Raw genomic sequence first — 26,711 nt, forward strand, 5'->3', positions numbered from 1 at the left:
AGCATACCTCCAAAGTGACCCAAGCGCTTTATTTTGGCCTGTCTGTATGGGGCCAAAATCATGTCCTTTGAGAACAGCAAGAACATGCAGTTAAATGCACATTGTTTATAGATGTGCAATGGCACCACATATGTGTGACTTGCAGACTTGAACAGTGCAGTCATGCATACATACTGGACAAAATTGTCCACTTCCTTCTGTAGAAGTAGTGATTGTGTATGTCACCAACAGGACATCACCTTGAATATGCCTGAAAGTGGGTCAAGGTATTGCAAAACTCATTCAAAATATTTTAAATTAATACTGTATCAGCACCTTTATTTTCTGCTATCCCTTGAAATTTGTCAAGAGTTTTAAAACTTGAACTTGCCAATTCAAATTAAATTGTCATCTTTATCATACTATAGCTGGTGTAGGGTAGTGACAAGAAAAAAGATGGTCTGCAATTAAGAAATATGAGGATCTTGTAATTTTTTTAAAAAAGTCTGGAATTTTTGCACAGAAATACACGGTAAATCTGAAACCTTTGCATTCTTTCAAGCACTTAAAAAGAAACTGCTGACTCTGTGATACTAAAAAACCAATGTTTGGATGGAATGAGGTTTTCAGTGTCTTGTCCTAGTCCTTTTCATATGTCTGCAGCCATAGTGGGTGATTTGTTTAGAACGCTGAACTGTGATTTGTAGAGAGTAGCCTGTCTTTTCTGTTTGGTTCAGAGGCACGTTGTTAGGTTGAAAGATTGTTCTGGATTTAGAAGCAAGGTTTTTTAAAATAAGCCAGCATTCCAGCTGGTGTCTTTGTTTTCATCAGGAAGGTGACTGACTGACAAGACGGAATGCCTCAATGAACTCGTTGAAATCTATATTTCCATCTTTGTTGAAGTCGATGCTGCGGGCCAAGTCATCGATGTTTTCATCTGAGATATCAATATTCATATGGGAACTGAAAAGCTTCCAAGTCTGCCGAAATTCATCCAGAGAAATAAGCCCTATGAGGTGAGAGAAAAACATTTTATATGCTCCTATGTAGGAGGGGAGAGAAAGATACTCAATATAATAGATTTAGATTTACAACTTGCTGCATCCCTCAGTTTCAGAGCAGACAAGAATTTGTTAACAGCAGAGAGAGAGAAAGGGCCTGTGTTTACCTGAATTGGGTTTATTTGATCTTTATGTTGTGGACTGTTTGGGCCAGAATCTAGTGCATTAGTAGCTGCATTTTTTCTAGGGTTGCAAAACAGTTGAGAGCAGGGATACAAAACTTATTGGCACTAACAAGCCTATTTCTCTACTCCCTTCATGGCCTTTTTCCTTCTACCACAAACACCTACTATGGCATAGTTACACCAGTGAAGTGAGCCCAAGATTCTGGCCCTTGAGGAATTCTTTGGGGAAAGCAGGAAAGGACAAATCCCATTATTCATGGTTGCATCCTGTGTCTGGAACAAAACAAAGGCCCCATGAAATCTAGCATCCTACTTGCCAAAGTAGCTAAGAGCATATCTCTGGGAAGACTACAAACAAGGACCAGCAGTCTATTTGTCTACTTTAAATTCATTTATATACAGTGTTCCCTCCACATTTGCTGGCTTTAGTGGTGGAGGAGTCCCATGAATGTGGAAAAACTGCAAAAAAATAAAACCACTATTTTTATCTGAATATAATGCAGCAGCACATGGAACTAAGACATGGTTTTGTCTCTAAGAACCAGTTTTGCTATTGAATCAAAAGACAGATATTACCAGGACATAATTAATGCATTTTACCTGAATGATCAGTGTCTATGATATTGAAGATAGTCTCCAGGTTTGAAAGGTTTCGGTAAATGTTTTCTAACAAACTTGACTGTAGCCGCTGGAAGAGAGAAGGACAGCCATGCAAGTAAAGCCACAAATGTTACTTGCCTATTTTTCAGAAAATTCATTACTAGCAGTCACCTGACATAAAAAAAAGAGGGGCAGTGGTTGTAGGGGAACTATCTCTTCTAATATACTGCCTATGCTTATATAGCAGTGTACAATAACATCAAAAATCCACAAAACAATGATACCTTTATCTTGACAGCCAAAATGTATAAAATATAGGATCGCTTTCAAACCTCCGCTGTCTTCTTCATGATTCAGTAGTGTTTAAAAATCATACAGGAGAGTGTGTGTGTATGTTAGCCTGTCATTTTAGATATTTTCTTTCCTCTTGTATGTTTTTTTAACACTTTGCCTGATGAAGAAGCCAGTGGAGCTTTGAAAGCTTGCATCATGTATTTTGTGCATTTTGGTTTTGGCTCAATTAACCTCCTCTTTTTGTGTCTCCCTTTGGAAGTTCATGGATTCAGCCCTCTGATATATCAAGATGCCTAGAGCATTCTTTACTCCCATAACTCTTCTACTAAAAGTCCTTTACCAAAGAAAATAGGAAAGCCATGTGCATATGACAGAATATACATTGTGGTACTTCTAAACTACAGTAACTGAGGTGAAGACACCCCCAAAACAAAAGCAAGATGTATCTTCTCCAAGAGTAGGAAAAGGAGGGAATGACATCAGTGACTAAGAAATAGCCTAGGATTGAAGAAAGGTCAACTGATGTCGCAGCAGATAAGGGACAGCCTAGAACAGTGGTTCTCTACTTTTGATCATCCAGATGTTCTAACCACTTGTTTCCAAAATCCCTGACCACTGGCTAAGATGGCTGAGACTCCTAGGAGTTGAAAGTCTAAAACACTTGGAGGACAAAGTCTGAGAACCACTAGTCTAGGAAAATCTTAGAACATCTCTTTGTCTAGCCACTCTGCTTCCCACTCCCTTGAAACACATGGATCTTCATTGGAAGTCGAGTTGCATCTTTCTACTCATTCCTTGATTTTAAAGCAATATGATTCTCATAGGATTGGGAGATTATTGTCAGCAAGTCTTTTTAGTAACAACAGCTGATAGTTTCCATGGTGAAGCCACTGTGACTTTTCTCTATGGGAGCTGTCCAAGGTGCTGGGTTCTATCTTCACAATAGATATTGTTGTCAGCTGTCTTCCAGTCAACTTTGATTCATGGCGACCTCATGAATGAGAGCCTTGCAAGGCCCTGTGTCCTGAACTGCTCTGTTCAGATTCTGAAGGCTCAGGGCCATGGTTTCCTTGATTGAGTCTATACATCTAGTGTGTGGTCTACTTCTCTTTCTACTGCCCTGAACCTTTCCTAGCATTATTGTCTTTTCTACTGAGTCATCTCTTTTCATGATGTGTCCAAAGTATGATAGCCTCAATTCAGTCATCTTGATTTCCAGGGAGAGCTCACATTTGATCTGTTCTAAAACCCATTTTCTTGTCTTTTTGGCTGTCCACGGTATCTTTAACACTCTTCTCCAGCACCACATCTCAAATGAATTGATTTTCTTTCCATCAGTTTTCTTTATGGTCTAGCTCTCACATCTGTACATCCTGATGGGAAATACAATGGCTTGGACAATCCTAATTTTGGTGTTCATTTTGGGTATCTCCTGTAAAATTTGTACTGAATTCACTCCACCCCTGATATAGACACTATTGATCCCCATTGCCTCTCAGTTCATTTGCAATCACAGGAAATACCCTTAGAATTACCTCTTGGACTGCTGATCGTTGCTCTGTCACTATGTCTCTGAGCCACGTCCTGTATTCCAGCTTCCCATTGGTAAGGTGTAGCACCAGTTGTGGCCGCAGCATCCGCCAGGGCAGCCCCAACTGAAGGACAGACTCTACAGCATTTGCCCAGTCATTCAATGTGATCAGGCCTATTAAGATGGGAATGTCAACAAACATTTTAAGAACAAAAGATTTTCATAAGAGAATGTGCTTATACACAGACACCTGCATGTTATTGGCAGCCCTATGTAGAGCAGACTTGGTGGATCAATAGGACTTATCTAAGCCTTGACTCCACCAAGAATATCCAGTCATTTAGCTTTAGGAACATAAAAAGCTGCCTTGTGCTCAATCAGCCCTGGCTCATCCAGCTCAATAATGTCAACAAGGATATACAACAACTGTCTATAGTGTTTCAGGCAGGATTTTGGGATGAAGATTCCTACTAAACTCCTATCCAGGTTCTAATGAGACCTTACTCTACTTAGTTTTCATGGTTATAATTCTCTTATCAAGCTTTACATTATGTAACTTCACATATACTTAACTATGTAGCAGAGGTGTTAAGAAACCTTGTTAGTGAATTGTGAAGATATGTAATGGGATACCTGCAAGACTGTCCTCATGCACATCAGGCTCTACCTGTTCTTAGCCTGTGTCTCAATGTGCAACAGTCACTTCACTGGCTCTATGTAATAACATCACAGTAGCCCCTAACTGAATATGTAAGTCCACTTACAAAGATTTAAGTTCCCAGGTGAATTCTGCCCATAAGTCAAAGAATCATAGAGTTGAAGGGGCCATTTAAATCAACCCACTGCCATATAGGAATACACAGCTACAGTAGGCTCTCCACATTTTCTGAGGTTGGGGTTACAGGATCCCCATGAAAGTGTGTGTGTGTGTGGGGGGGACAAATATCAACGTCCCCTTTTTTACCTGAGAAAACACCTGTCTAGGAATTCCTAAGTCTTCTAGCACAGCTCTGTGGTCAACACCTGGCATACAATGACCATAAAATTGTGTCAGAGGACCTACAAATTCCTAGAGACATATTCTCTCTATAAATCTCTAGGTCCTCCAGTGTGACTTTTGGTGGAAGGTAACCATAGAGTTGTGATGGAGAACCTAGAGATTCCTAGAGAGACCATATTAATCACATCTGTGAATAATGAAATCTGCCAAAGTACAATCTGCAAATGTGGAGGGTCAGCAGTATAGCACTCAAGAAAGATGCCCATTCAACATTTGTTTAAAGACCTTAGGCTGTCTATCAGACAAGATCCAGTGTGTTCATGGTGGTATGGCCGTACCAGTGTTTTTCTTATCATAGCGCTTGAAAGCAGTGGTGAGATCTGATCTGTGAGCAAACAGTTTCTCCTTTAAAACATGGTATGCTGACACCTCCACTCGGCTGAGCCTGCCAGGAAGAGGGAAACAGTTTTGCCATGTAAAATAATGCAGTCAGAACAGAAGAACATGTTTACATACATAGTCTCTGCCTTCATTAATACACTAGAAAGATCTTTTGATTTCTGATGAAAAGACAACAAAAAGGACAGTACTAAGTTACATTTCCATCACAATCTGGATAGTGGGTTTTAAAAAAAAATCCCATCCCATACTTGGAAGTGTTGAATCTCCTTTTCTGTACTGACTGCAACTTGGTTCACCTGACTAAGCTGCACTTCACGAATGACCATATGTGACATGACCATATATAATGGATGGTTTTTATAGGAAAATCGTCCAGCAGAAATGCCTGTATTGCAGCCACTCACTAAAAACCACAAGGTTGCGAGTTCAAGACCAGCAAAGGGGCTCAAGCTTGACTTAGGCTTGCATGCTTCCAAGGAGGTCACTAAAATGAACACCCAGCTTGTTGGGGGCAATTAGCTTACAGCTGTAAACTGTTTAGACACTGCTAGTTCGATGTGAAGCAGCATATAAATGAAGCTGTTTATTTTTGTTTTTAATCAGACAAAGCTAGATCCTTAAACTACATTGCCTAACCACCACCCACAACTATCTGTGAAATTGGGGAAGTTTTTCCTAAGGAGAAGAGACTTGCCTTTGAGTCATTGTCAGCTGATGTGCAGTTTTGCTGGCTTGGTATTGGATAAAGTGAGGAATCAAATCGGGTCCCATTTTGAGATACGCACCCCTGTTACTGCCCATTGTATAGTAGTTCGAAGCTGAAAAGACAGTGATTACCTAAGAAACACAAACAGAATAGTGATGTACAACAGTACAAAGCAGTGCACAGCTGTAGACAGACAGCTGCCAACCCCCAAGCATATGAAACATTGCTTTTTGAAAATGAAGGTTCTCCTCTATCACTTGATGTCCCAGATTTCTGCAAAACTATTTCCATATAACTCCTTTCAGTTATGTTTTAAGTATAGTAAGTACAAAAACATTTTTTTAGTTGTGCTTAAAAGTATACTTTGAAAAATAAGCATGAAAATGTATATTCTGGGATGCTCTTCTGCAGCTAATATTCGTGAATTCAAAACAATTATTAAATGCTGCAATCTCCTTTTTTCTATTAGCGATGTTTCCCATTGTTTTTTCTTGCCACCATACGCCAAGTGTTGGCTGGAATCCTGTTGGTGCCTTACACATGCATGACTTCCCCTTTTTGCTGCTTTTTAAATAAGTCCTCTAAGGCCCCATACAGACAGGCCAAAATAAAACTACTTCAGGTCACTTTGGAGGTAAGCTGTTTAAATGATGCATGGGTCCTAAGAGTCTGGAAGCCGTGCCAAAGCCATGCTCCAGTCCTAAGTTAGGGATCATCACTCATGCCAGCAAATTCCATATTGTGTGCTTGTGGTGAAATACTTTTTGCGATCTATTCAGAACCTAATGCAAATTCCATCCCGTGCATCCAAGTCCTTTGCAATAGGAGTGGGATCTCAATCTTCCCTTTCTCCATATCATTAGTGATTTTCTTGGCCCAGATTTTTGTTTTCTACTGTATTCAAAATCCCACAATACTTTACTCCTGGACTCTTTTACTGCTGCCATCAATCCACAATAAATTGCCAATCTTTCAGTTTCAATTCACCCCTATAAAAATGAACACTACTGGCAGCTGGTACATGCAAGTAACAATACTCTCTTTCTCAAATACATTTTCACAATCAGGACATTTCCATATCCTCCCCTCCCATCCCCTCCAACATACTGTTGTCACCCACACAACAACAAAACTGTTTCACAGTATACAGGTACAGCACTATGGTTCCACTTTAAATTACAAGGCTGCCTCCTATGGAATCCAGGGATATGTAGTTGGTGAAGTATTAGAGATCCTGACAGAGAACTCTGACAGCTTTAAGATCATCAGGCGAAAGTTTTCTCTAAGTCTCACCACCATCACAGGTTAACTTGGTAAGGACACGAGAGAGAGCCTTCTTGGTGGCTGCTCCCAACCTCTGAAACTCCCTTCCAATGGAGGTTAGGCTCGCCCCCTCTCTGCTTTCCTTTCACCAGCAAGCAAAAACATTTTTATTTATGCAAACTTTTAATGTTTGAGCAGGGAATGTTTGTAATACAGATGTATGTTTTATCTGGATTTAATTTTTGTATGATTTACAAAATCAGTTTTATAGTATTTTAATGTGTATTTTAATTAATTCAGTTTTACAGTATTTTAATGTGATGATTTTGAATTGGTTTTAAAAAATTTTTAAACATTTCTACTTTGTTGTTATGGTAGCCATTCTGAGTCCTGTATTGGAAGAAAGGCAGCATATAAATTTAACTAATTAATTCAATCCCCCTCCCCAACCTGTATGTCCCCGGATTCTGTTGGATGGGACCATGGCAGCTAAAGTGGAATCATAGTACTATAAGAATTCAAAGATATAACCATGTTAGTCTGTAAAACCAGTATGTAAAGAGATCTTGTAGCACCTTTGAGGCTAACTGAAAGAAAGAAGTAGGCAGCATAAGCGTTCATAGACTTAAGTCCAACTGTATCAGAGGAAGTGGACTTAAGTCTACAAATGCTCATTCTGCCAACTTCTTTCTTTCAATTAGTCTCAAAGATGTTACAAGATCTCTTTCATATTCATAGTACTATAACAGTGTTATGTGAAAGGGCCCTAAACAATATCAGCTGGTATATATTTATTTTTATTTATTTACTTTATTTATATGCTGCCTTTCTCCCAGGATGGGACCCATATTTACATGTAAGTAAACCCTCCATATATTTTTAAAAGGTAGAAAATAATCCCCTCTCCCCCACCACTATCACAACCGCAGCAACAGCAACAAAACCTCTTTATCACAAGCCTACTGAGCTACCTTTCGGTTGTGGCAGAAGTCATAGCCCTCCGGCTTACACTCATGAGAACGGATGATGAACTGCAAGTTGTGCTTCTGCAGGAACTTCTTCGTCACATCAGGGCCAAAGTAACATCCTCCTCCTCTATCTTCATTCGCTGTGCAGCCATCTTGAGGGATGGGATCACTCCACAAAATGTCTAAAATCTAAAATTTGAAACAAGACCTAACCAGTTAAATATAGTGATTGGAATCCTGTTGGGGACTTACACTTTCGTAAGTGGACGTACATCTGTGGGACTTAGATTTGGGCAGTTCCATAATGTCTGTATCCAGTAAAGGATGACAGTTACATTACTACATAGGGAAGCCAGCAAAGTGACTGTGAAAAACTTCTGTTTTCCCCAGGAGTTCAGTGAATAAATCTTCTGTGTTACAAACAGTAAAAACTTTATTCCAGAAAAACTAAGGACTTTAACAGGAAGATATCTGCAGACAGAAGCAGCATCATTCCCCAGCATTGGCATAACATTAACAATGTGCTGCCCCGCCTTTTCGTGGGCTTAATCTTAATTCGTTTTACTAATTAAAACATACCAGTCCTTTCTTCCATGCCCACCTTATTCACCCAGCCTCCACTCCCAGCTGGTTCTCATCTCTACTTTTTGTTTCCTACCAACAGGCTCTGAGGGATTATTCAGAGGGTGAAAATAATCTGGTAGAATGTGAGTTGAATCTTTGTTATTCACATGCATTTCAAATGCACCCAACTAAGTTGGGGGGAAGTAAAAAAAAAACCACTTAACCCAGAATAATCAATCTCAAGGTTTTCCCCAAGTTTCCTAAAAGATTTGCATTGTCAGCCATGTGAATAACAGATGTGAATAGACCCAGGATAAACCATGATAAAACTCTGCATGCCTTAAATGTGTTTAAAATACATCTGCATCATCCATTTTTATCTGCAGTGCTGTCACATGTGAGTAACAGACCTCGCAAAGATGTGCACAGATATGATTTTAAAAATTGTGTTAACAATAAAACTGAAATGTGTAAGATTATTCGCATAGTCTCACTAACAAAACTTCTGAATACCCCCCAAGAGGTTTCCTCATCTACACATCCGCACATTCCTGGGCACAACAACCACAATAACATGACAGAATATACCATATTCCGACAGTGACCAATGCACAATGGGATTAATATGTGCATTAGGGACAATATGCATTGGGTCCACTATGCATAGGAACACCAGTTAGGAGTGTCAGTGCACATTGGTGGAGCCCAATGTACATCAGGACACACTTGCTGTTATCCTTTTGTACATCTTTAAATTTCATTAACATTTCTTCTTATACAAAAATGCAAAAAAGTGCAATAAAATATAAAGCAAATAGACAAATATATATAATCAAGGACACAGTGGACCCTTGGTATCCACTGAGGTTTGGTTCCAGGACCCCCCATGGATAGCAGAATCTCTAGAAGCTCAAGTCCTATTAAAAATAATGCCATAGTACTTATAAAAATGGCAAAGTCAAGGTTTGTTTTTTGCAATAGTCGCTTCAACAGTACACATACGCAAAATAAGGACTGCTTGGGAATGATTTCGGCTATAATACTGATAAAATAGTACACGCAGTGTGATAAAATGTGTTCTCATACCATTACCATCACGTTATAAATTATCAAATGCAGTAACACCCGTTCCCATATAATTTCTCTAGGGGACATTTCCAGGATTCTATGGGAACGTTACAGGTACTGATGCAATAAACTTATTAGTTTAGTATACTGTGGCTGACACAGAATGCTGGCCAATAGTCCTTGCAGCAGAAGTCAAATTACCTGATGGATGTCCTCATCTTCAATGATTACTGAGTCGGAGGAAGTCATGTTCATGTCCTCTGCCCTCCTGCGACATGCCTCCAAGTCTTCCTGGACCTTCTTGGAGACCTCAGATTTATTTGCAGCGTCAAAAGCCCTGTGGGAACTGTCTCGGGAAAATTTGCCGCTTTCCAATTCATTTGAATCAAGAGATTTTGAACCGTTCCTTTTCTGGGCCAAAACAGAGATAATCTAAATTAAGGAGAGGGAAAAACAGGATTCAGAGTGAGACATGGCTTTTGCATCAGACAAAAATGTCAGCCAACTTTGATACCAGTCAAATCAAGTCTATGGTCTCTGAACTAAAGGGCAGGGTGGTCTTTGCTTGCTTCCTCTCCCCTTTGGTCCCCAAATTCCCTGCAAAGGGCTAAACCTGAGGGGCAAAAGGACCTAAAACCAGTGGTTGATGGGGCCAAAGTGAGTGGGGCCAGCCCTTTTCAGGCTGCACCTGTACTGCAGAATTAATGCAGTTTGACACCACTTTAACTGCCATGGCTCAGTGAAATGGAATTCTGAGATTTGTAAGAGGGGAGGGGAATGGGAGATTTGTGGTTATTAGTGTGTGTGTGTGTGTGTGTGTGTGTGTGTGTGTTATCTCACTTTCAAATGCTGAATAAATTTAATGTTTTCACACTGCCCAAAGTACCAATTTAAGTGGAGCCGCCTTATTGATCGCATTCGATCATTTGGGGTTTTTGTGTGTGTGTGTGTGTATGTGTGTGTGTGTCAATCAAATGATGTGCATATATGTCACTTCACATCCATTGTCTCTGATGGTGACACGTCCCTGTATCCGCTGTTACCATTATTGTTGCCAACTCCACATGGACTCAAAGAACAGGCCCACAAATCTCTCCACTGAAAATGATCCGAAGTAGATTGCCCCAAGTTCACACCGGCAGCATCCAGGGGAAACCCAGTTTTTTTGCACAAGAAATGGGGGAAAAGCCATTTCCAGAAAACACTTGCAAAGGGCGAATTTGCCCTGGATACACCCCGATTCAGGTGTGCAAAAAATGGCACCAGTGTGAACTACCGACTTTTAAATCGGTTTGCGAGCCAATATATAACGTAGTGCGAATGGCCCCTAAAGGTCTTGATTTTGAAATTAGCCAAATGTCACAGGTTGTCCACCTCTGCTTCAGTTTTTCCTCCACAGAGTTTCCTCTTTCACACCATAAACTAATATCCTCCAAAGGATTGCTGAACAATGTGAAGTTGAAAGCTTTCATGGCCGGCATCCATAGTTTCTTGTGGGTTTTTCGGGCTATGTGGCCATGTTCTAGAAGAGTTTCTTCCTGACGTTTCACCAGCATCTGTGGCTGGCATCTTCAGAGAATGCTTGCCTGGAAAAAGTGGGTGTATATATACTGTGTGAGCCTGGGAATGCAGGGGTGATTTGCATGTGTATTGTTTTGTGCTGATGGCAGGCCTCAGGCTGGGAGGCTAATGCAAAAGAGGATTAGTGTCTGCTAATTGGTGATCATTATCTGCTGGGAAAATCGATTGCTGAACACTGTATAAAGTACACCTTTCTATCAGACTTGGGCCAATAAATGACATAAATCATCTGATCTCATAAGAACATCTTCTGACAATGTGGCATTTGAAAGGGCTCTCTAAGGGATTTGGAGAGGTCTACTATACCCGACGCCTGTTAATCGTGGCCAGCTGATCCAGATCAGTTGTGTCTGACACTCCTCCATGTACAATGAAGACCTTCTGATCCACCACAGTGGCCAGTGGCAGGCAGCTGAAGACATTCTGGAGCAATTTCAGTATTTTATTTCCATGCTCCTAGGTGCAAAAGGATAGAAAAGTTGTAAAGGAGCACCACCTAGCAACATACAAGATGCATCCATCTTACAAAGCAAGTTACCTTATATATGTCTATCCCTGGTTTCCACTCCACTAAATGTATCTGAGGAAGTAGACTGAAGTCTACAAAAGCTCATACTGCCAACTTCTTTATTTCGGCTCAAAGGTGCTACAACATCTCTCTACATACTGATTCTATGTATCAACATGGCTATATCTTTTAATTCAAGTTACCTTATATTTTTGTCCAATTTCCTTGGAGAGCCCATAGCTAGAAGGTAAATATAAGAAATGGTGTTAATTTGATGTTAAAGGTAGAGGACTTTAAGTAGATGCCTACTGACAATAAGAGCCCTTTGGTGGTGTTGTCCACCCGATGCTGTAATGTTCTCTTTAGAGAGTTCACATGGTGCCATCCTTATAGTCTATTGAGTGCCAGGGTATGAGATTTTTATTTATTCTAGTGCAGAGTGGGTATCATGTGGCACCACAGTGTACCCCTCTTATTTTTTAGCTGAAAAAACACCTCATAAACATTTTAAAAAACCAACATTTTGCATGGTTGTACAATGCTATTCCAGGGGCAGGTCTTCTTGCCCCACCACAGTCAACCATGCCCCAAACAGCCTAAAATGGGATTTATGTATGCCTAGACACAATAATTATGGTGCTATGCATTGAATCCTGGCCTGAGCCCCTCACATTCCCAATTACTGTACTGGGAAGCAGCCACTGCGATCAATGAGAGTCTGTTCTCCTGTCTCTTGAAAAGCAACTGACCTATGTTGCCACCTTCTCCCATAAATGATCATTGGTGCAACGGGCGGAAACAAGGTCCCTGTCACAATTCCTCCTCATGTATGTGTGTGTGTGTGTTTGGGAATGGCAGATTCCCGTTGACCACAGCAGCTGTTGACCTGTAAGTACATATTGGGGGACTTTCATGGTCCCTATGTAGCCCTTAAACTCAGGAATACATAACAGTCATGACTGCGTAATTCAAGGTTACACATTCATAACTGCCATACAGGATTCTAGTCATATGTTTTAATCTCTAGGGTCCAAAACACACTGCAGAAATAATCCTGGTTGAGACCACTTTAACTGCCCTTGCTCCATGCTAGGGAATCCTAGGAACTTTTTTTTAAAATCTCTTTTTCCTCTGTGTTTTATCATATCATGCAGCTTTTAATTATATTGTCTTGACATTATATTTCTGCTGATTCTGTAGCCGGTATTTGACTATTTATTTCAGAATTTTGTTAGATTTATCACATTACTGTTTTGTTTTGGGGGTTTTTAAGATAATTTTTATTATGGTTTCCAGATATGCAAAACACAGCATTATCAATAAGAAAAATCAGGGGGGAAAGAGAGAGAAAGAATGACAAGATACAAAGAGGGAGAACTGAAAAACTGGGGGGGGGGGAGATATAAAAGTGACTTCCAATCTTCTCAACAATAGTTACTGACTTGTATTATTCTATAAAGGAACTTTTAATGCTTCATTTCTAAAATGTCATTTAAAATAATTAATATGCTTTCTGAATAGCCTTTAACTATTTATTATTATCAATTCTCCCCTCACCTAAATTAAATATACCTGTGTCTTTTGATTATAAACATATTTTCTCCTTCATTTTCCCACTGAACAACCACAATTATATCTCCCTTCCCCACTCCTCTATGCACCATTATGCACTCTCTGTGCATGACTGTTTTGTTTTTTTAACTGTGTGTACATGCCTTGAGACACTGAGTTGATAGGCATCTCATAAATGTATTCAGAAAGAAATAACGAAAGTACAAAATGTATCTTGAAATGTGTTTTGACTCCAGTACCGTAAATTGACCATATAGTCCTCATGGTTTCCCCGATTTAGGTGGACCGCCTTCGGATAAATCAAGAGGAAGACAAAAAGTATGATCAGGACCTCCATGGAACATTTGCCTCTGTCCACAAAGTCACCGTTGAAGACATACGTCTTCTGTGGCGCAGGAAGGCCATTCTGTACAAAAGGAGGGAACATCATAAAAAACAATGATGAGTTCAGAAAGCAGCTTGGTGTAGTGGTTTGAATGCTAGACTAGAATTTTGGGAGCCAAGGGTTTCAATCCCTATTGAAACATGAAAACCAAGCAGATGACTGTGCAAATCATATTATCTCAGCCATAGAGCAAGCAAACGCCCTCTGAATGAATCTCGCCAAGAAAAAAACCTATGATAGGGTCACCATAGGATAGAGTCAACTTGAAGGCACATAACAATAATTGTGATGAATGTACAGTGACTCTTTATAATACAGCCTGACCCAAGTTATCACAGAATTAGTTTGAGGCTGGCATCTGAGCCTTGTGATAAAGATAGCTGAAACTATCAGTGCTGTTTGGTTGACATTTTTATTTTGTCTCTAAAAAGCAGATTAAACTGATCTGAAGATTCAAATGTCTTGAAGGCAAATAATAACAACAAGGGGAGTACATGAATTCTGCAGAAAAACTAATGCTACCTTTCTGGACAGCGCTATAACATCCTGCTTTTGTATGATGAGGAATGGCCAGGAAATATCTTCAACCAGGTCAAAGAAAGAATCCTTTTGGAAATCCTTGAGAGCTACTGCTAGCTGAAAATGACTATACTGAGCTAGATGGACAATGGTCTGAATCAGTATAAAAACAGTTTCCTATTATTATTTTTATTTTATTCATTTTAATCCCAGCTTCCTCACCCCCATAACAGGACTCAACATGGCCTACAAGTTATTTAAAGTAGACTGAAAACATGCAAAAACATCTGTTATATGTATGTTACACAATCTATTGAGTCAAAAACATTTCAAATTCATTAAGAGACAAAATAAAAATGTCACCCAAACACCACACCACTAAAAGCCCCTGGCCATCAATTCATAAAAGTCAGACAGTATAGGAAAATCTTCATCTGTCAACAGGAGGGAGTCATCCTACATCCCTAAGGGAGGGAGTTTCAAAGTTTGGGACCAGCCACTAAGAAGGCCCTTTCCCTAGATCCCGCCAAATGAGTATGGGAATGTGGGGGGACAGAGAGAAGTCCCCCGCCTGACAACTTTAGAGCTCACACAGGTTATAGTCCTTCAAATATAGTTTCCCATTTTTCCTAGCTTGCTATCTTCCTGGTTTCTGCAAGTCTATTCATTCCACAAAGGTCCAGCATTCATTACTCGGCATGTTCAGCACCTAAAACTCACTCACCAATGCAGCCTCAGCTCTTATAGCAGCAATGGGATGTGACACTCATATTCTACAATACTGTATCTTTCTTGACTGGCTTCATGTGCACTTGCTGATTCACTCACATCATCATGATCATGATTATGATCATCCATTCTTCCAGTAATGGTAAAACATATGAAATTAAAACACTTGCAAGGTTACTAGAGCCAGCATGATGTAGTGGTTTGGGTGTTGGACTACATCTCTGGAGACCAGAGTTCAAAATCTCTGCTCAGCCATGGAAACCTACTGAGTGACCTTAGACAAATCACACACTCTCAGGCTCATAGGATGGCAATGGCAAACCCCTCTGTAGAAACTTGCCAGAAATAAACCCATGATAGGGTTGCCTAAGGGTCACCATAAGTCAGAAATGATGTGAAGGCACACAACAACAGCAACAAAGATTATACATAAAGCCTAAAAAGAGAAGAAGTTATTCTTAAAATGCAATTAAGTTACCCATAGACTTTAAAGCCGATTAAATCAAATCTATTAAAACATTATGATATACTATGTTCAGCAAAACAGCACACTTTGAAAAGACCTGGCATTCAATTTCTAAAAGTCTAATGGAGCAGAAAATTTTTCATTTGCAAATGGAAGGATGGCAAGGTGCTATTTGTGGTGCTATTCTGCTTTCAGAATTAAGGGTTTGGAATTGTATTTGCATTACACATACCTTATGAAATATCAGAAACAAGTCAGCCAACTGGCCATGTATGTCTCCTAATAAAAGAAAGAAGAAAAAATTAGGTAGGTGAGATCTTCTCCTTCACGGGTGTCATGGCACCAGGCTCCCCCATGATTACAAGTGTGTGTAGGTCAGAAATAAGTGTGCTCTTAGTTATACTTCCTCCTCCAAAAATGCATGTTTATTGGATGAAGGGGAATTATAAATAAACCCCATTATTATTTATTCTCTGATAATTTACAGGGGCATGTCAAAATTGCTGGAATGGTTTTTCTTCAAATAGACCATTCTGACCAAACTTTATTACTGGCCCCAAAGGACAGATAAAAAAACCAGTTTGCAACCATTCTGCCAGAGCTCCTGAAACAAACACAGCTAAATACTTGAGTAATACTCAGATATTTGTCCTCCTAGAGTGATACTAGGGAGATCCAAGGGAGACATGAAACTCTCTTGGGTCAACCTGAGTCATTCTCTCTCTGACCAACCTCACAAGACTGTTGTGAGGATGAAGTGGGAAGGAAGTTGGCCTTGAATACGCCAAGGAAAGGGAGGATATAAAAGGATAAGGAAGAAGAAGAGCTTGTGGAAGAGGATGGGAACATTTAACTTTCCAGATGTTCTGGATTCCAGACCCCCCCCCCATTCCTTAGAAATGGTTATCATAGGTGGAACTGGTGAATAAAGTCCCATTCGTCTTACCAAGCATCAAAGTGGTAAGGATTCTGGGAGGTGAAGTCCAAACTTCTGAAGAACCCCTGGCTTATATGATTCAGTAGATGTTTGGCTTTGTCTTCTGTACCACCATTTTAGATTTTTCTCTGATTTGTAAACCCATAGGCGAACTAGCATGATGTGGTAGTCTGAGTATTGAGCGTTGGACTACAACTCTGGAGACCAGAGTTCAAATCCCTGCTTGGCCATGGAAACCCACTGAGTGGCCTTGGGCATATCACACTCTCTCAGCCTCAGAGGAAGACAATGGCAGACTTTCTCTGAACAAACCTTGTCACGGAAACCCTGTGATAGGGTCAGTTTAGGGTCTCCATAAGTCGGAAATAACTTGAAGGCACACAACAAAGTACAAAATGGGTCCTGAGAATGAGATCTGCCTGTCTCAAACCATAAATATATGTAAGGGATGCACATGGATTAGGATGGGGTGAGTTACGCTATTCTGTAAAGCAGAAAAGTGCAGTCATCCAAAAGTTGTTGTTATTGTTGTGTGCCTCCCAGTCATTTTTTACTTGTGGTAATCCTAAGAGGAACCTATCATGGTATTTTCCTGGCAAATTTCTTCGGGGGGTGGGGGTGCCATTGCCATCCTCTGAAACTGAGAGTGTGTGACCTGCCCAAGGTCACCCAGTGGGTTTCTATGGCTGAGCAAGGATTTGAACCTTGGTCCCCAGAGCCATAGTCCAATGCTCAAAACTCCACGTCATGCTGGCTCTTTTTCCAGATGTTGTAAGAGTGCAACTTTTAGTATGCTGGCTAAAGCTATGCTGGCTAGGCCTGATGGTAGTTACACTCTAACAACATCAGGAGGGATCTATGATTCCCATCCCTGCTTGAGAATAGCATTTGCCCCAAAGGTGTTAATGAAGTGTGAGAAGAGTGCTTACCACAGACAGTGATCTCCTCACTGTAACAAGTAGAGATGTGGGTGATATTTGGTAGCTGGGACAGATGCTTCTGGGCCTCATGGAAGAGTCTTAAGACATAGTGAGCATGAAGCTGCTACTGGGAAAAAGAGAAAAAGTTACTGAAGGCCATCAGAGACAAGACGTTTCTCCTTGCACTTAACCTATAATTCTAAGCATCCTTCTGCAGAAACTATAAATCTGTTTTATTGTATTTTTATTTTATAATATATTTATTTAAATAAATAAAAGAGAGTTGTTCAGAGGAGGTTTGTCATGGTCTTCCCCTGAGGCTAAGAGCATGTGACTTGCCCATGGTCATCCAGTAGGTTTCATGGCCAAGCTGGGAATTGAACCCTGGCCTCCAGAGACATCATCCAACATTGAAATCATTACCCCATACTGGCTCATTTGTATCATAGCACAAGACAAAATAGTGCAGTGCACCTGATATGACAGGAATTACAATATACAGACTTAAAAAGAGATTAAGAACTAATTTGGAGACATTCAGTAATGGTCTCTTCTCCATTCTGACTAATGATCTTGTAATAGGGATTCACACATTACCTAAGCATGTTTAGCTAATTATGTAATGAAAATATTCCGACTGCAGAATTTTAGCAACTTGAGAGTTTCCCCCTACATTCTGTTTAGTTTCAATAAAATGTCCCAAAAAGAGAGAGGGAAGAGCATGGTTGCTACCCAAATACTTACTTGTTTATGTTTGAATGCTTCCAGTAGGACAATGGCATCATCAGGGAAGAGGGGAAAGGAAAGACGGGGCCCCATATAATTGTCTGGTACTGTGACAGATTGGTAGACTAGCTTGCTTTCACTCAGGTTTTCAGGTTCCCACAATATGCGGTTAAGGAAATCTCCTAGTAGAGAAAGAAAAATGGAACAATTGGATTGAGGGCGAGTAACCTTTGGTTCCTGCCAAATTGCAACTCCTGTGAGTCCCATTCACCACAACCAGTGATGAGAAATGATAGGAGATATAAGCCAACAACAACACCTGGAGGGCCACCTCTAATTTGGATCCTACGTTATACAGTACCAGGTTTGATGAAAAGTGCCGACTACAAAATTTTCAACAGGGGACATATTGCCAAACTGAGATCCAGATGTTTTGTATGACACCTTCCACAATGTTTTCTACTATAGCTTCCACTATTCGCCATGTTAGGTGGAGGTGACTGAAGACCAAAACATCTGGAGAGACAACACTGGTGTTCTCCACTGAGGCACTTTCATTTTGACTACTAGCTATCATTTCCTTTTTCCTTGGTCAAGTCGTATTTCTTTCCCATTTTGCATGAATGGGATATATATCTGTTTTTGTATGCCTTGATCCACATCCATCAGGTCATGCAAAGAAACTGGGAATGAGTGAAGACTTCAATATCCTGAGGATCTCAGCTTTCTCCCTTTCTCCCTCCCGCTTTCATTTTTAAACCAGAGATTCTGGATGTTAAGGCTCAGAGTAAATTTAGAAGCAATACAATACATCAGAAATAGATCTTAGAATGATGTGAGCAAGAAACAGTATTTCCTGTGACCACAGAAAAAGGTTTCAGACCTTTCTGTTCACCAACAGATCAAGATAAATTATGTAAAATAGATGTTTGTATTTATTTATTAATTTCTATCTCGCCTTATCACACAGAAGCAAGGAATCTTAGAACTGGGTCCCAAGGGCCATGCATTCCAACCTCATTCTGCTATGCAGGAATACACAACTAAAGCACTCCTGAAAGATGCCCATCCAGCCTCTGCTTAAAAGCTGCCTAAGAAGGAGAGTTCATCATCCTCCAAGGCAGTCCATTCCACTCTTGAACAGTTGTTTTGTTAGTGTCCATGGCTGTAGCCAAACTGCAGCATTAAAGCAGTTTGAGACCACTTTAACTGCCATGACTCATCCCACAGAATCCTGGAATCTGTAGTTTAGTGAGGATCTCTGACAGACCAGGCTGAATACCTCACCAAACTACAAATCCCAGGATTCTGTAGAATAGAATCATAGAAGTTAAAGTGGTGCCAAACTGCTTTAATTCTGCAGTGTGGATAAACTTCTTGTTTCTGGAAAAGCATGAAACAAGCTAGTTCCATCTACTATGTGATATCCCTTCAAATATTTAATTTAATTTAACTGGCTATTGTGTCACCTCTTATTCTTTTCTCCATGCTAAACATACTCAGCTTTCTAAACTGTTCCTCCTGCAGCTTAGTTTCCATGCAACCTCAAGGTATCTCACACTACAAACTAAAACAAAAATACAATCTTGAACACTCAAAATCATAGAACAATGAAGAAGACACAATACAGCACAGAACAGCTCAAAGACACATAAAGCATTTAAAGGACACCTGTTGACTCTTAAGTAACAAACACACCATGCATTTATATAAACCTTATATACTTATATAAACCTATCAACTATAAATCATGTAAGATGATTCATCCAGTTGCTATGCATATATAAAATATATAAATATGCACATAAAACACACTGAGCAAACAGAATCAATGTGCAGAATGAACAGAGGTCAAAGCACCTAGTGATCTGGTTGCAAAAAACCTACATAGAAGATTTAGGAAATAAATGATATAGCCCAATTCTATAAGCTTACTGTCTTTGTGGCCGCTTTTTGTGAACTGTCCCATGAGATAATCAAAGAAGCTGTTGAGCTGCAAGAAAGAAGATGGAGGATGTCATAATTCATATGAAGGGCACATTTCTTGTACCTGCTTTCCCTGCCATAGCCTCTCTCTCTTCAACTCATCCTTTGCTTTCAGTCCTGCAGAGCCACAGTTTACATAATGTATGTAAGTAACAGAAGTGCAAGTGGGAATGAGCAAAAGTGCACCCACTCAGTATGTCAGCCAACCAACCATGCCATTTTTCCAGGGGACCATTCACATTACACTATGATCCCACTTTATCTGTCATTATATCAGCCCATGAAATCCTAGAATTTGTAGTTTGGTGAGGCACTAGAGCTCTCTGTCTGAGAATTCTAAATTCCTCTCCTAAATTATAAACCACAGGATGGAACCATGGCAGTTTAAAGTGGAATCAGAGCACTATAATTGTCTAATGTTTCTGTTCTTCCTCCCATTTTTGTCCTCACCACCACCACCATTCAAACATTCTGCCTTCTCAAAAATGAAGACAGCTACATCAATCCACAAGAAACCAACACAATCCAAAACCCAAAAGCTGATGAGACATTTATTTGGACCAACTACAATCCCAAAATACTGTGCAAGCTTTTCCATTCTCCAGTATTCTTCATCAGACTAACTGTTTAGTCTCGAGAAAAAAGAAGAATGGAATTCTAAAGATTTATAAGACTTTCACACCATCACTTACGCTGGTAAAATGATGGTAAAACATGAGGGAAGCAGACGTATGTGAAAGCCTGATGCGCTTCTGAACATCAGGGAATCGTCCCCTTGCCTCTAGCTTACCACATCCTTAAATTCTCCACTTTTAAAATCTGAGGTAAATTGCGAAGGCATGATTCCTTCTACCACTGCCAACAACAAAACCAGCTGTGCAACTAGTACAAGCTGAGTCTCTCTTATCCAAAATGCTTGGGACTAAAAGTGTTTTGGCTTTTGGCATTTTTCAGATTTTGGAATATTGTCTAAACTTAATGAGATATTTTGGAGATGGGAGCAATGTTTAAACATGAAACTCGTTTTATGTTTCATCTATATCTCATACACATAGCTGAAGGTAATTTTAATAATTTTAATAATTTTGTGCATGAATCAAAGTTTGTGTACATTGAACAATCAAAAAGCAAAGATGTCATTATCTTAGCCACCCCAGTGCGAAATTTGGGATTTTGGAATATTTCAGATGTTAAAGGAGACTCAATCTGTACCTCCTCTTTCCCTTCTTCCTTTGGTACCATACCTTGAGGTGATCCTGTTCCCCTGAATACTCGATGGATTGAAAGATGCGCCACGTGCATCGTCGGCGTATTTCAATCCGGGCCACAAAGCGTCGATACCATCTTTGGATCAGGACAGCTGCTTTAAAGGCTGAGATTGAGAAAGAGAGATGTAAAGCATAATCTCTTGTCATGGGAACAGAACTTTACATCTTGCTCTTCAGAGTATTAAAATAGGACATCTATGCCAAAAATTAACATTGCAGTTGCCCACATAGTGCTGTCACTTCTTGCTGCCCATTATTAGGAGATGGAGGCTGCATCCATGTTGCAGATATAATCCAGTCTGACCCCACTTTCAACTGCCCTGGCGCAATGCTATTGAATTCTAGGAAATGTAGTTTATTGTGGCACCAGAGCTCTCTGACAGAGAAGATGAAATATCTCACTCAAACTATCATTCCCAGAATTTCATAGCATTGATTGGTGGCAGTTAAAGTGGTGTCAAACCGGATTGTTTCTGCAGTGTGGATGCAGCCTAAGTCTCCAGTTCTTATGTCAAGAGAAAGAAGCTGGTCTTCTTCAGATGATGAATTCCTCCTTCATTATGGGTAGGCAGGCTTTTTGAGATCCTGTGTTTTAAAAAAGTGACAAGAACAGTTCAGAAAGTACTAGCCTTTACAGTTGTGGAGCTGGCAGTTTCTCACCAGCAGCAAACTGATTGGAAAGCAATTGTTTATCTGGGTGATTTCTGTCCTAGCACAGAGGTTGGGCCAGCCAGATAAGCAGGAAGGATCTATTCAACTACACTCATCCCTCCATATTCACTAGGGTTAAGGATAAAGGACCCCCATGAATGTAGAAAAACCATAAATAACAAAAACACTATGTTTTTACCTGAGAGAACACTGCTCTAGGAATCTCTAGACCTTAGTTTTTTGTGGGTTTTTCGGGCTATGTGGCCATGTTCCAGAAAAGTTTCTTCCTGACATTTCGCCAGCATCTGTGGCTGGCATCTTCAGAGAATGCTTTGTCTGGAAAAATTGGGTGTATACATACTGTGTGAGCCTGGGAATGCAGGGGCGATTTGCATGTGTATAGTTCTGTGTTGATGGCTGGCCTCAGGCTGGGAGGTAATGCAAAAGAGGATTAGTGTCTGCTAATTGGTTATCTGCTGGGAAAGCCCCTGACTCTAAATGGTTTCCCATTTGCATTTGCTGAGTCAAACAGTATTTTATGTCCAGGATGGTTAGTGGCATGTTCTGCTACTGCTGATTTTTCTGGCTGGCCCAGTCTGCAGTGCGGTGCCTCTCGTGTTCCTTGATTCTGGTTTGCACGCTGCGTTTGGTGGTCCCTAATCTCTAGACCCTCCAGTGCAACTCTGTGGTCAACAACTGCCAGACACTGACCATAGAATTGCACTGGAGGAGCTACAAAAGCCTAGTGGAGCATTCTCTCTTGGAATCTCTAGGTCCTACAGTACAACTTTTGGTTAAGGTTGACCATAGAGTTTCACTGCAGGACCTAGATATTCCTAAAGAGAACGTAATAAAATCCATGAATAATCACATCCGCAAAAGTCAAAGCCACAAATGTGGAGGGACAAGTGTATTAGCTTTCTCTGGTTGACTGAAACCACCAGGCAGTTGTTTCAGGATGCTCTGAGAAACCACACAATCGCTCCCCCAACAACTTGTCCCGCTTTGGCAGGGACAGTCTTGGTTAATCCTCTGTCATCCCACCTTTTCAGCTGCTTTTAACATGTCCCAGTTTCTCTCTCCTCCTCCCAGTTTTCCCCCTTTGTCCTCAGCTGAAAACTGAGTTCACAGTGCAAAAGTAATTTCAACTCAATCAACTTGGAGAAGAGAGAGGATGGGATAGAATCTTGCCTTTCCCTGTAGCCTCTAGCAGAAGCAAACTGCTGTGCTTCTCTTAGCTTTTATGCTCTTCCTCCTTAATAACTTTTGCCATCTTGACCACACTCTTATGCTGCTTGTCTAGTTTTCATCTGTGAAATGCTGGAGGATATGCAATCACCACAGCATGAGAGCCAGTGTGGTTTGAGCATTGGACTAAAATAATAATAATAATTTGTTTTATTTATATACTGCTATTCCAAAGATCATAGCGGTGAACAGCAAGTAAGCTAATTAGCAAGTAAGCTAATTTGCCCCCAACAGTCTGGGTACTCATTTTAGCGACCCCGGAAGGATGCAAGCCTGAGTCGAGCTTGGGCCCTTTTGCTGGTCTTGAACTCGCAACCTTGTGGTTTTGAGTGAATGGCTGCAGTACAGGCATTTAACCACTGCACCACCAGGGCTCCTGGAGAACAGGATTCAAAGCACCACTCTGCCAAAGAAACCCACCAGGTGACCTTGGGTAAGTCACGCTATCTCAACCTCAGAGGTGAGGCCAAGGTGAACTTCATCTGAACAAATCTTGCCAGGAAAACCCTGTGATAGGGCAAATTGTCTTAGGGTCACCATAAACATAAGCAACAAAAGCAGCTGTCAATTTGGGTGTGTTTTGTCCTAGTCAGCAGGCTGGGATAGTCAGATGAGCAGGAAGGAACTATTCCATTTTGTTGGTATTAGTTCTCCTTGGCTGACTGAAAACAACAACTAACTGACTTAGAATCACAGAATCATAGAGTTGGAAGAGATGACAAGGGCCATCCAGTCCAACCCCATTCTGCCATGCAGCAAATCACAATCAAAGCACCACCGAGAGATGGCCATCCAGCCTCTATTTAAAAATCTCCAAGGAAGGAGATTGGAGTGTGGAGACCACACTCAAAGGCAGCATATTCTACTGTCAAACAGCTCTGACTGTCAGGAAGTTCCTCCTGACATTTGGGTGGAATTACTTTTCCTGTAGCTTGAATTCATTGTTCCATGTCCTTTTCTCTGAAGCAGAAGAAAACAAACTTGCTCCATCCTCAGTAAGACACCCCTTCAAATACTTAAACAGGGCTATAATATCACCTCTTAACCATTTCTTCTCTAAACATGCCCAACTCCCTAAGTCTGTCCTCATAAGGCATGGTTTCCAGACCCTTCACCATTTTGGTGGCTTTCCTTTGGACACGCTCCAGCTTCTCAACATCCATTTTGAATTGTGGTGCCAGAACCAGACACAGTATTTCAAGTGAGGTGAGACTTGACTGACTTGAAGGCACACAACAACAATGCAGTCACCACCTCATGAGTATATCAGTTTTGGATCATCTCAGTGTAAGCCTTGTCCTCCTCAACAGTTTTCAGAGAAAGCAGATCACAGAGACCATATTGAAAGGATGTTGGCTCTTAAACAATCAAGACCAGATGTTACAATGTGTATAAACCAAAGGACCAGAAGAGAATCAACCAGGTCCTGTTATACCCATCCTTTTACAAGCAGACATTGCACCAGAGCTAATAGTTCTGACTAAGCATCCACAAATCCATCTGCTGGCTCACCAGAGGAGATTTCTCCTATAGAGAGGACATCCAGCAACTCTTGACAGGCTCCTACTTGCACTGGAATTTGGAAAAGGTGCAAAACAACAAGTGCTTCTTGTGCTGTTTACTATACCCAGAACATGGTGCAATTGTGATTAGAAATCTGCCTCTCTCAGGGTGACCAGGCATCCTCCTTTTCCATTTCAAGCTTCTGTCCAGGAAGAATTCCAAAATATCTGCCATTTTGAGCATCAATAAGAAGAGTTCTACAAGTATATTGCAAGGCAACAAGGCATCTTAACATAGATAAGTTCATCAGAGAAATATGGTTGAGTACATACATAATAAAATACAGTATATGTAATGTAGCTGTAAATAAACCATATGAAATGAATTTATATTCATATGAATGCTTTTAGCTTTTATTTTGGAATGCCCTACTCTTTTAAAAATGTCCTACATTTTGCAATGCCTTGTCCTCCTTTGCAGCTAGGACATCTGGTCACCCTGGCCTCTCTCCATCTTTCTCTCTCATACACCCAAACCCAAATAGTGCTTCCCAGAGAACTTGAGTCCACAGCTATTCAGGCTGCAGTTTGGAGAAGGTGAGAAACAGAAGCAGAAAGTCTTGCTGTTTCTTGCCTTCACTGTTCTACAAAGTAAAAGAGAGAAATCCCTTTCTTTCCTTCAAACTCTCTACTTTGGGAAGAACTAGCTATTAAAGCAAGCCAGTATTTGTGGACTCCTGACCACACCCTTGGTTAAGAACTATTACTGGGGATCTGAAATCAATCCACACCTGTTTAAGCATTTGCTGTACAATCAGCTTTCCATATCCACAGATTTATTATCCACAGATTCTAGCATCCATGGTCTGAAAATATATTTAAAAATATACATTCCATAAAGCAAACCTTGATTTTGCCATAAGATATACCATTTTACTATGCCATTGTATTTCATGGGACTTGAGCATCCACGGAGGGTCCAGGAACCAACCCCCAGCAGCTACCAAGGGCCCAGTGTACAATATATGCAAGTTTCCTTTCTCAGAGCTCTACACAGAGCTCCCTATCACTCACTTAAGAAAGGACCGGACTTAACATCCTTGCTCAGCCCTTTCTCTGAAACTGCATCTCTGAAAGACTTTTGTTCTCCACCCACATCCTTGCTGCCTCGTTTCCTTTCCATACCCCACAGCTGTATCGATCTATTCTAGTGGTACACTGATGCATTCCAGATTTTCTATTGGAACTGAGGAACCTAGCAACCCAATATATACTGAACTATTCCATTGTCTGAAGCAATCCAATGGGGACATTTGACACAAAGCAAAAGCATAATCTCTATTGGCCAGAACCTTATGAGGGAACAAAGTTCTGTTCTAAAACCTTTGTCCCCTAACAGTTACCTGGGGAATCCTGGGAAATGGAATTTAACAAGGATCTTTCTCTTCTGTAAACAATTCCCATCCCAGGACTATTGTTTTTGGGATTCTATTAGTGATAGGAATCTCTATGTATAAAGAGTATGCAAGAGAGCTAACAGACAGGCTACTTAGCATGAAAGTGTAACCAGATGATGGAAATTGCTGTTTCAGTATTTAGAAGCTCCACTGGCTTCTTCATCAGGCAAAGGTGTTAAAAATCAAACAGGAGAAAGAGGGGGAAAATGATGATGATGGAGTGACAGGCCTACAATTTGTCAAGATGTTGTTATAGTTGATCTCTGTTAAGATGATATGGACGGATATCTATCTGGGCAAAGGCCATCCCTCTTTTTTGGTCATGTGGGTTCTGGGAGACAGGAGTCATTAGGTCCAAGAAATAAAATTTAAACTCTATTAGCAACACACACAAAAAGACCTCCTTTGAGATCCAGGTTGTCTCTATCCAGTGTGAGGCTATCCACCCTTCTTTGGCAGAGAACACTGAATTCCTCAAGAAGTCTCTGTGTTGTTGTATTTTGAAAACTTTTAAATGCTGTTTAGGTAAAACACACCAAATGCAGTATTAGCTTTGTTGCAGGGTTCTGGGAGTTTGGGGACGTTTGGAAGGGATATCTGGGGGAAAATGGAGACATGGGCTTTGTAGGGGCATTGGAAGCTTGGAGGCTTTAAAAAGGGTTAGAGACCACACTATTGCTACCCATGTGGTATAT

The 26,711-nt window shown here is 40.5% G+C and overlaps 1 protein-coding gene across 6 annotated transcripts in view; it reads right to left on the reverse strand.

Annotated features, from left to right (window-relative positions):
* Positions 1 to 446: 446 nt before the first annotated feature.
* Positions 447 to 26,711, reverse strand: part of PPEF2 (protein phosphatase with EF-hand domain 2) — a 36,525-nt gene continuing 10,260 nt past the window's right edge. For 4 of the 6 annotated variants that reach the window (XM_042467282.1, XM_042467283.1, XM_042467286.1 and 1 more), the window contains 15 exons: positions 21,135 to 21,262; positions 19,840 to 19,897; positions 17,923 to 18,086; positions 17,188 to 17,302; positions 15,554 to 15,600; positions 13,462 to 13,628; positions 11,854 to 11,890; positions 11,449 to 11,598; positions 9,763 to 9,993; positions 7,933 to 8,118; positions 5,687 to 5,829; positions 4,929 to 5,035; positions 3,595 to 3,764; positions 1,766 to 1,853; positions 447 to 988 (listed from right to left, as the gene is read on the reverse strand). In XM_042467282.1, coding sequence (XP_042323216.1) covers positions 807 to 988; positions 1,766 to 1,853; positions 3,595 to 3,764; positions 4,929 to 5,035; positions 5,687 to 5,829; positions 7,933 to 8,118; positions 9,763 to 9,993; positions 11,449 to 11,598; positions 11,854 to 11,890; positions 13,462 to 13,628; positions 15,554 to 15,600; positions 17,188 to 17,302; positions 17,923 to 18,086; positions 19,840 to 19,897; positions 21,135 to 21,262 — 1,973 coding nt within the window. In that variant the 3' untranslated portion in view covers positions 447 to 806. Of the gene's footprint in view, positions 989 to 1,765; positions 1,854 to 3,594; positions 3,765 to 4,928; positions 5,036 to 5,686; positions 5,830 to 7,932; positions 8,119 to 9,762; positions 9,994 to 11,448; positions 11,599 to 11,853; positions 11,891 to 13,461; positions 13,629 to 15,553; positions 15,601 to 17,187; positions 17,303 to 17,922; positions 18,087 to 19,839; positions 19,898 to 21,134; positions 21,263 to 25,633; positions 26,007 to 26,711 lie in introns of those variants that run through there. The other 2 variants (XM_042467284.1, XM_042467287.1) reach the window with 2 other exon arrangements.

The sequence above is a fragment of the Sceloporus undulatus genome, chromosome 5 (genome assembly GCF_019175285.1).
Source record: "Sceloporus undulatus isolate JIND9_A2432 ecotype Alabama chromosome 5, SceUnd_v1.1, whole genome shotgun sequence".
Classification (NCBI taxonomy): Eukaryota; Metazoa; Chordata; class Lepidosauria; order Squamata; family Phrynosomatidae; genus Sceloporus; species Sceloporus undulatus.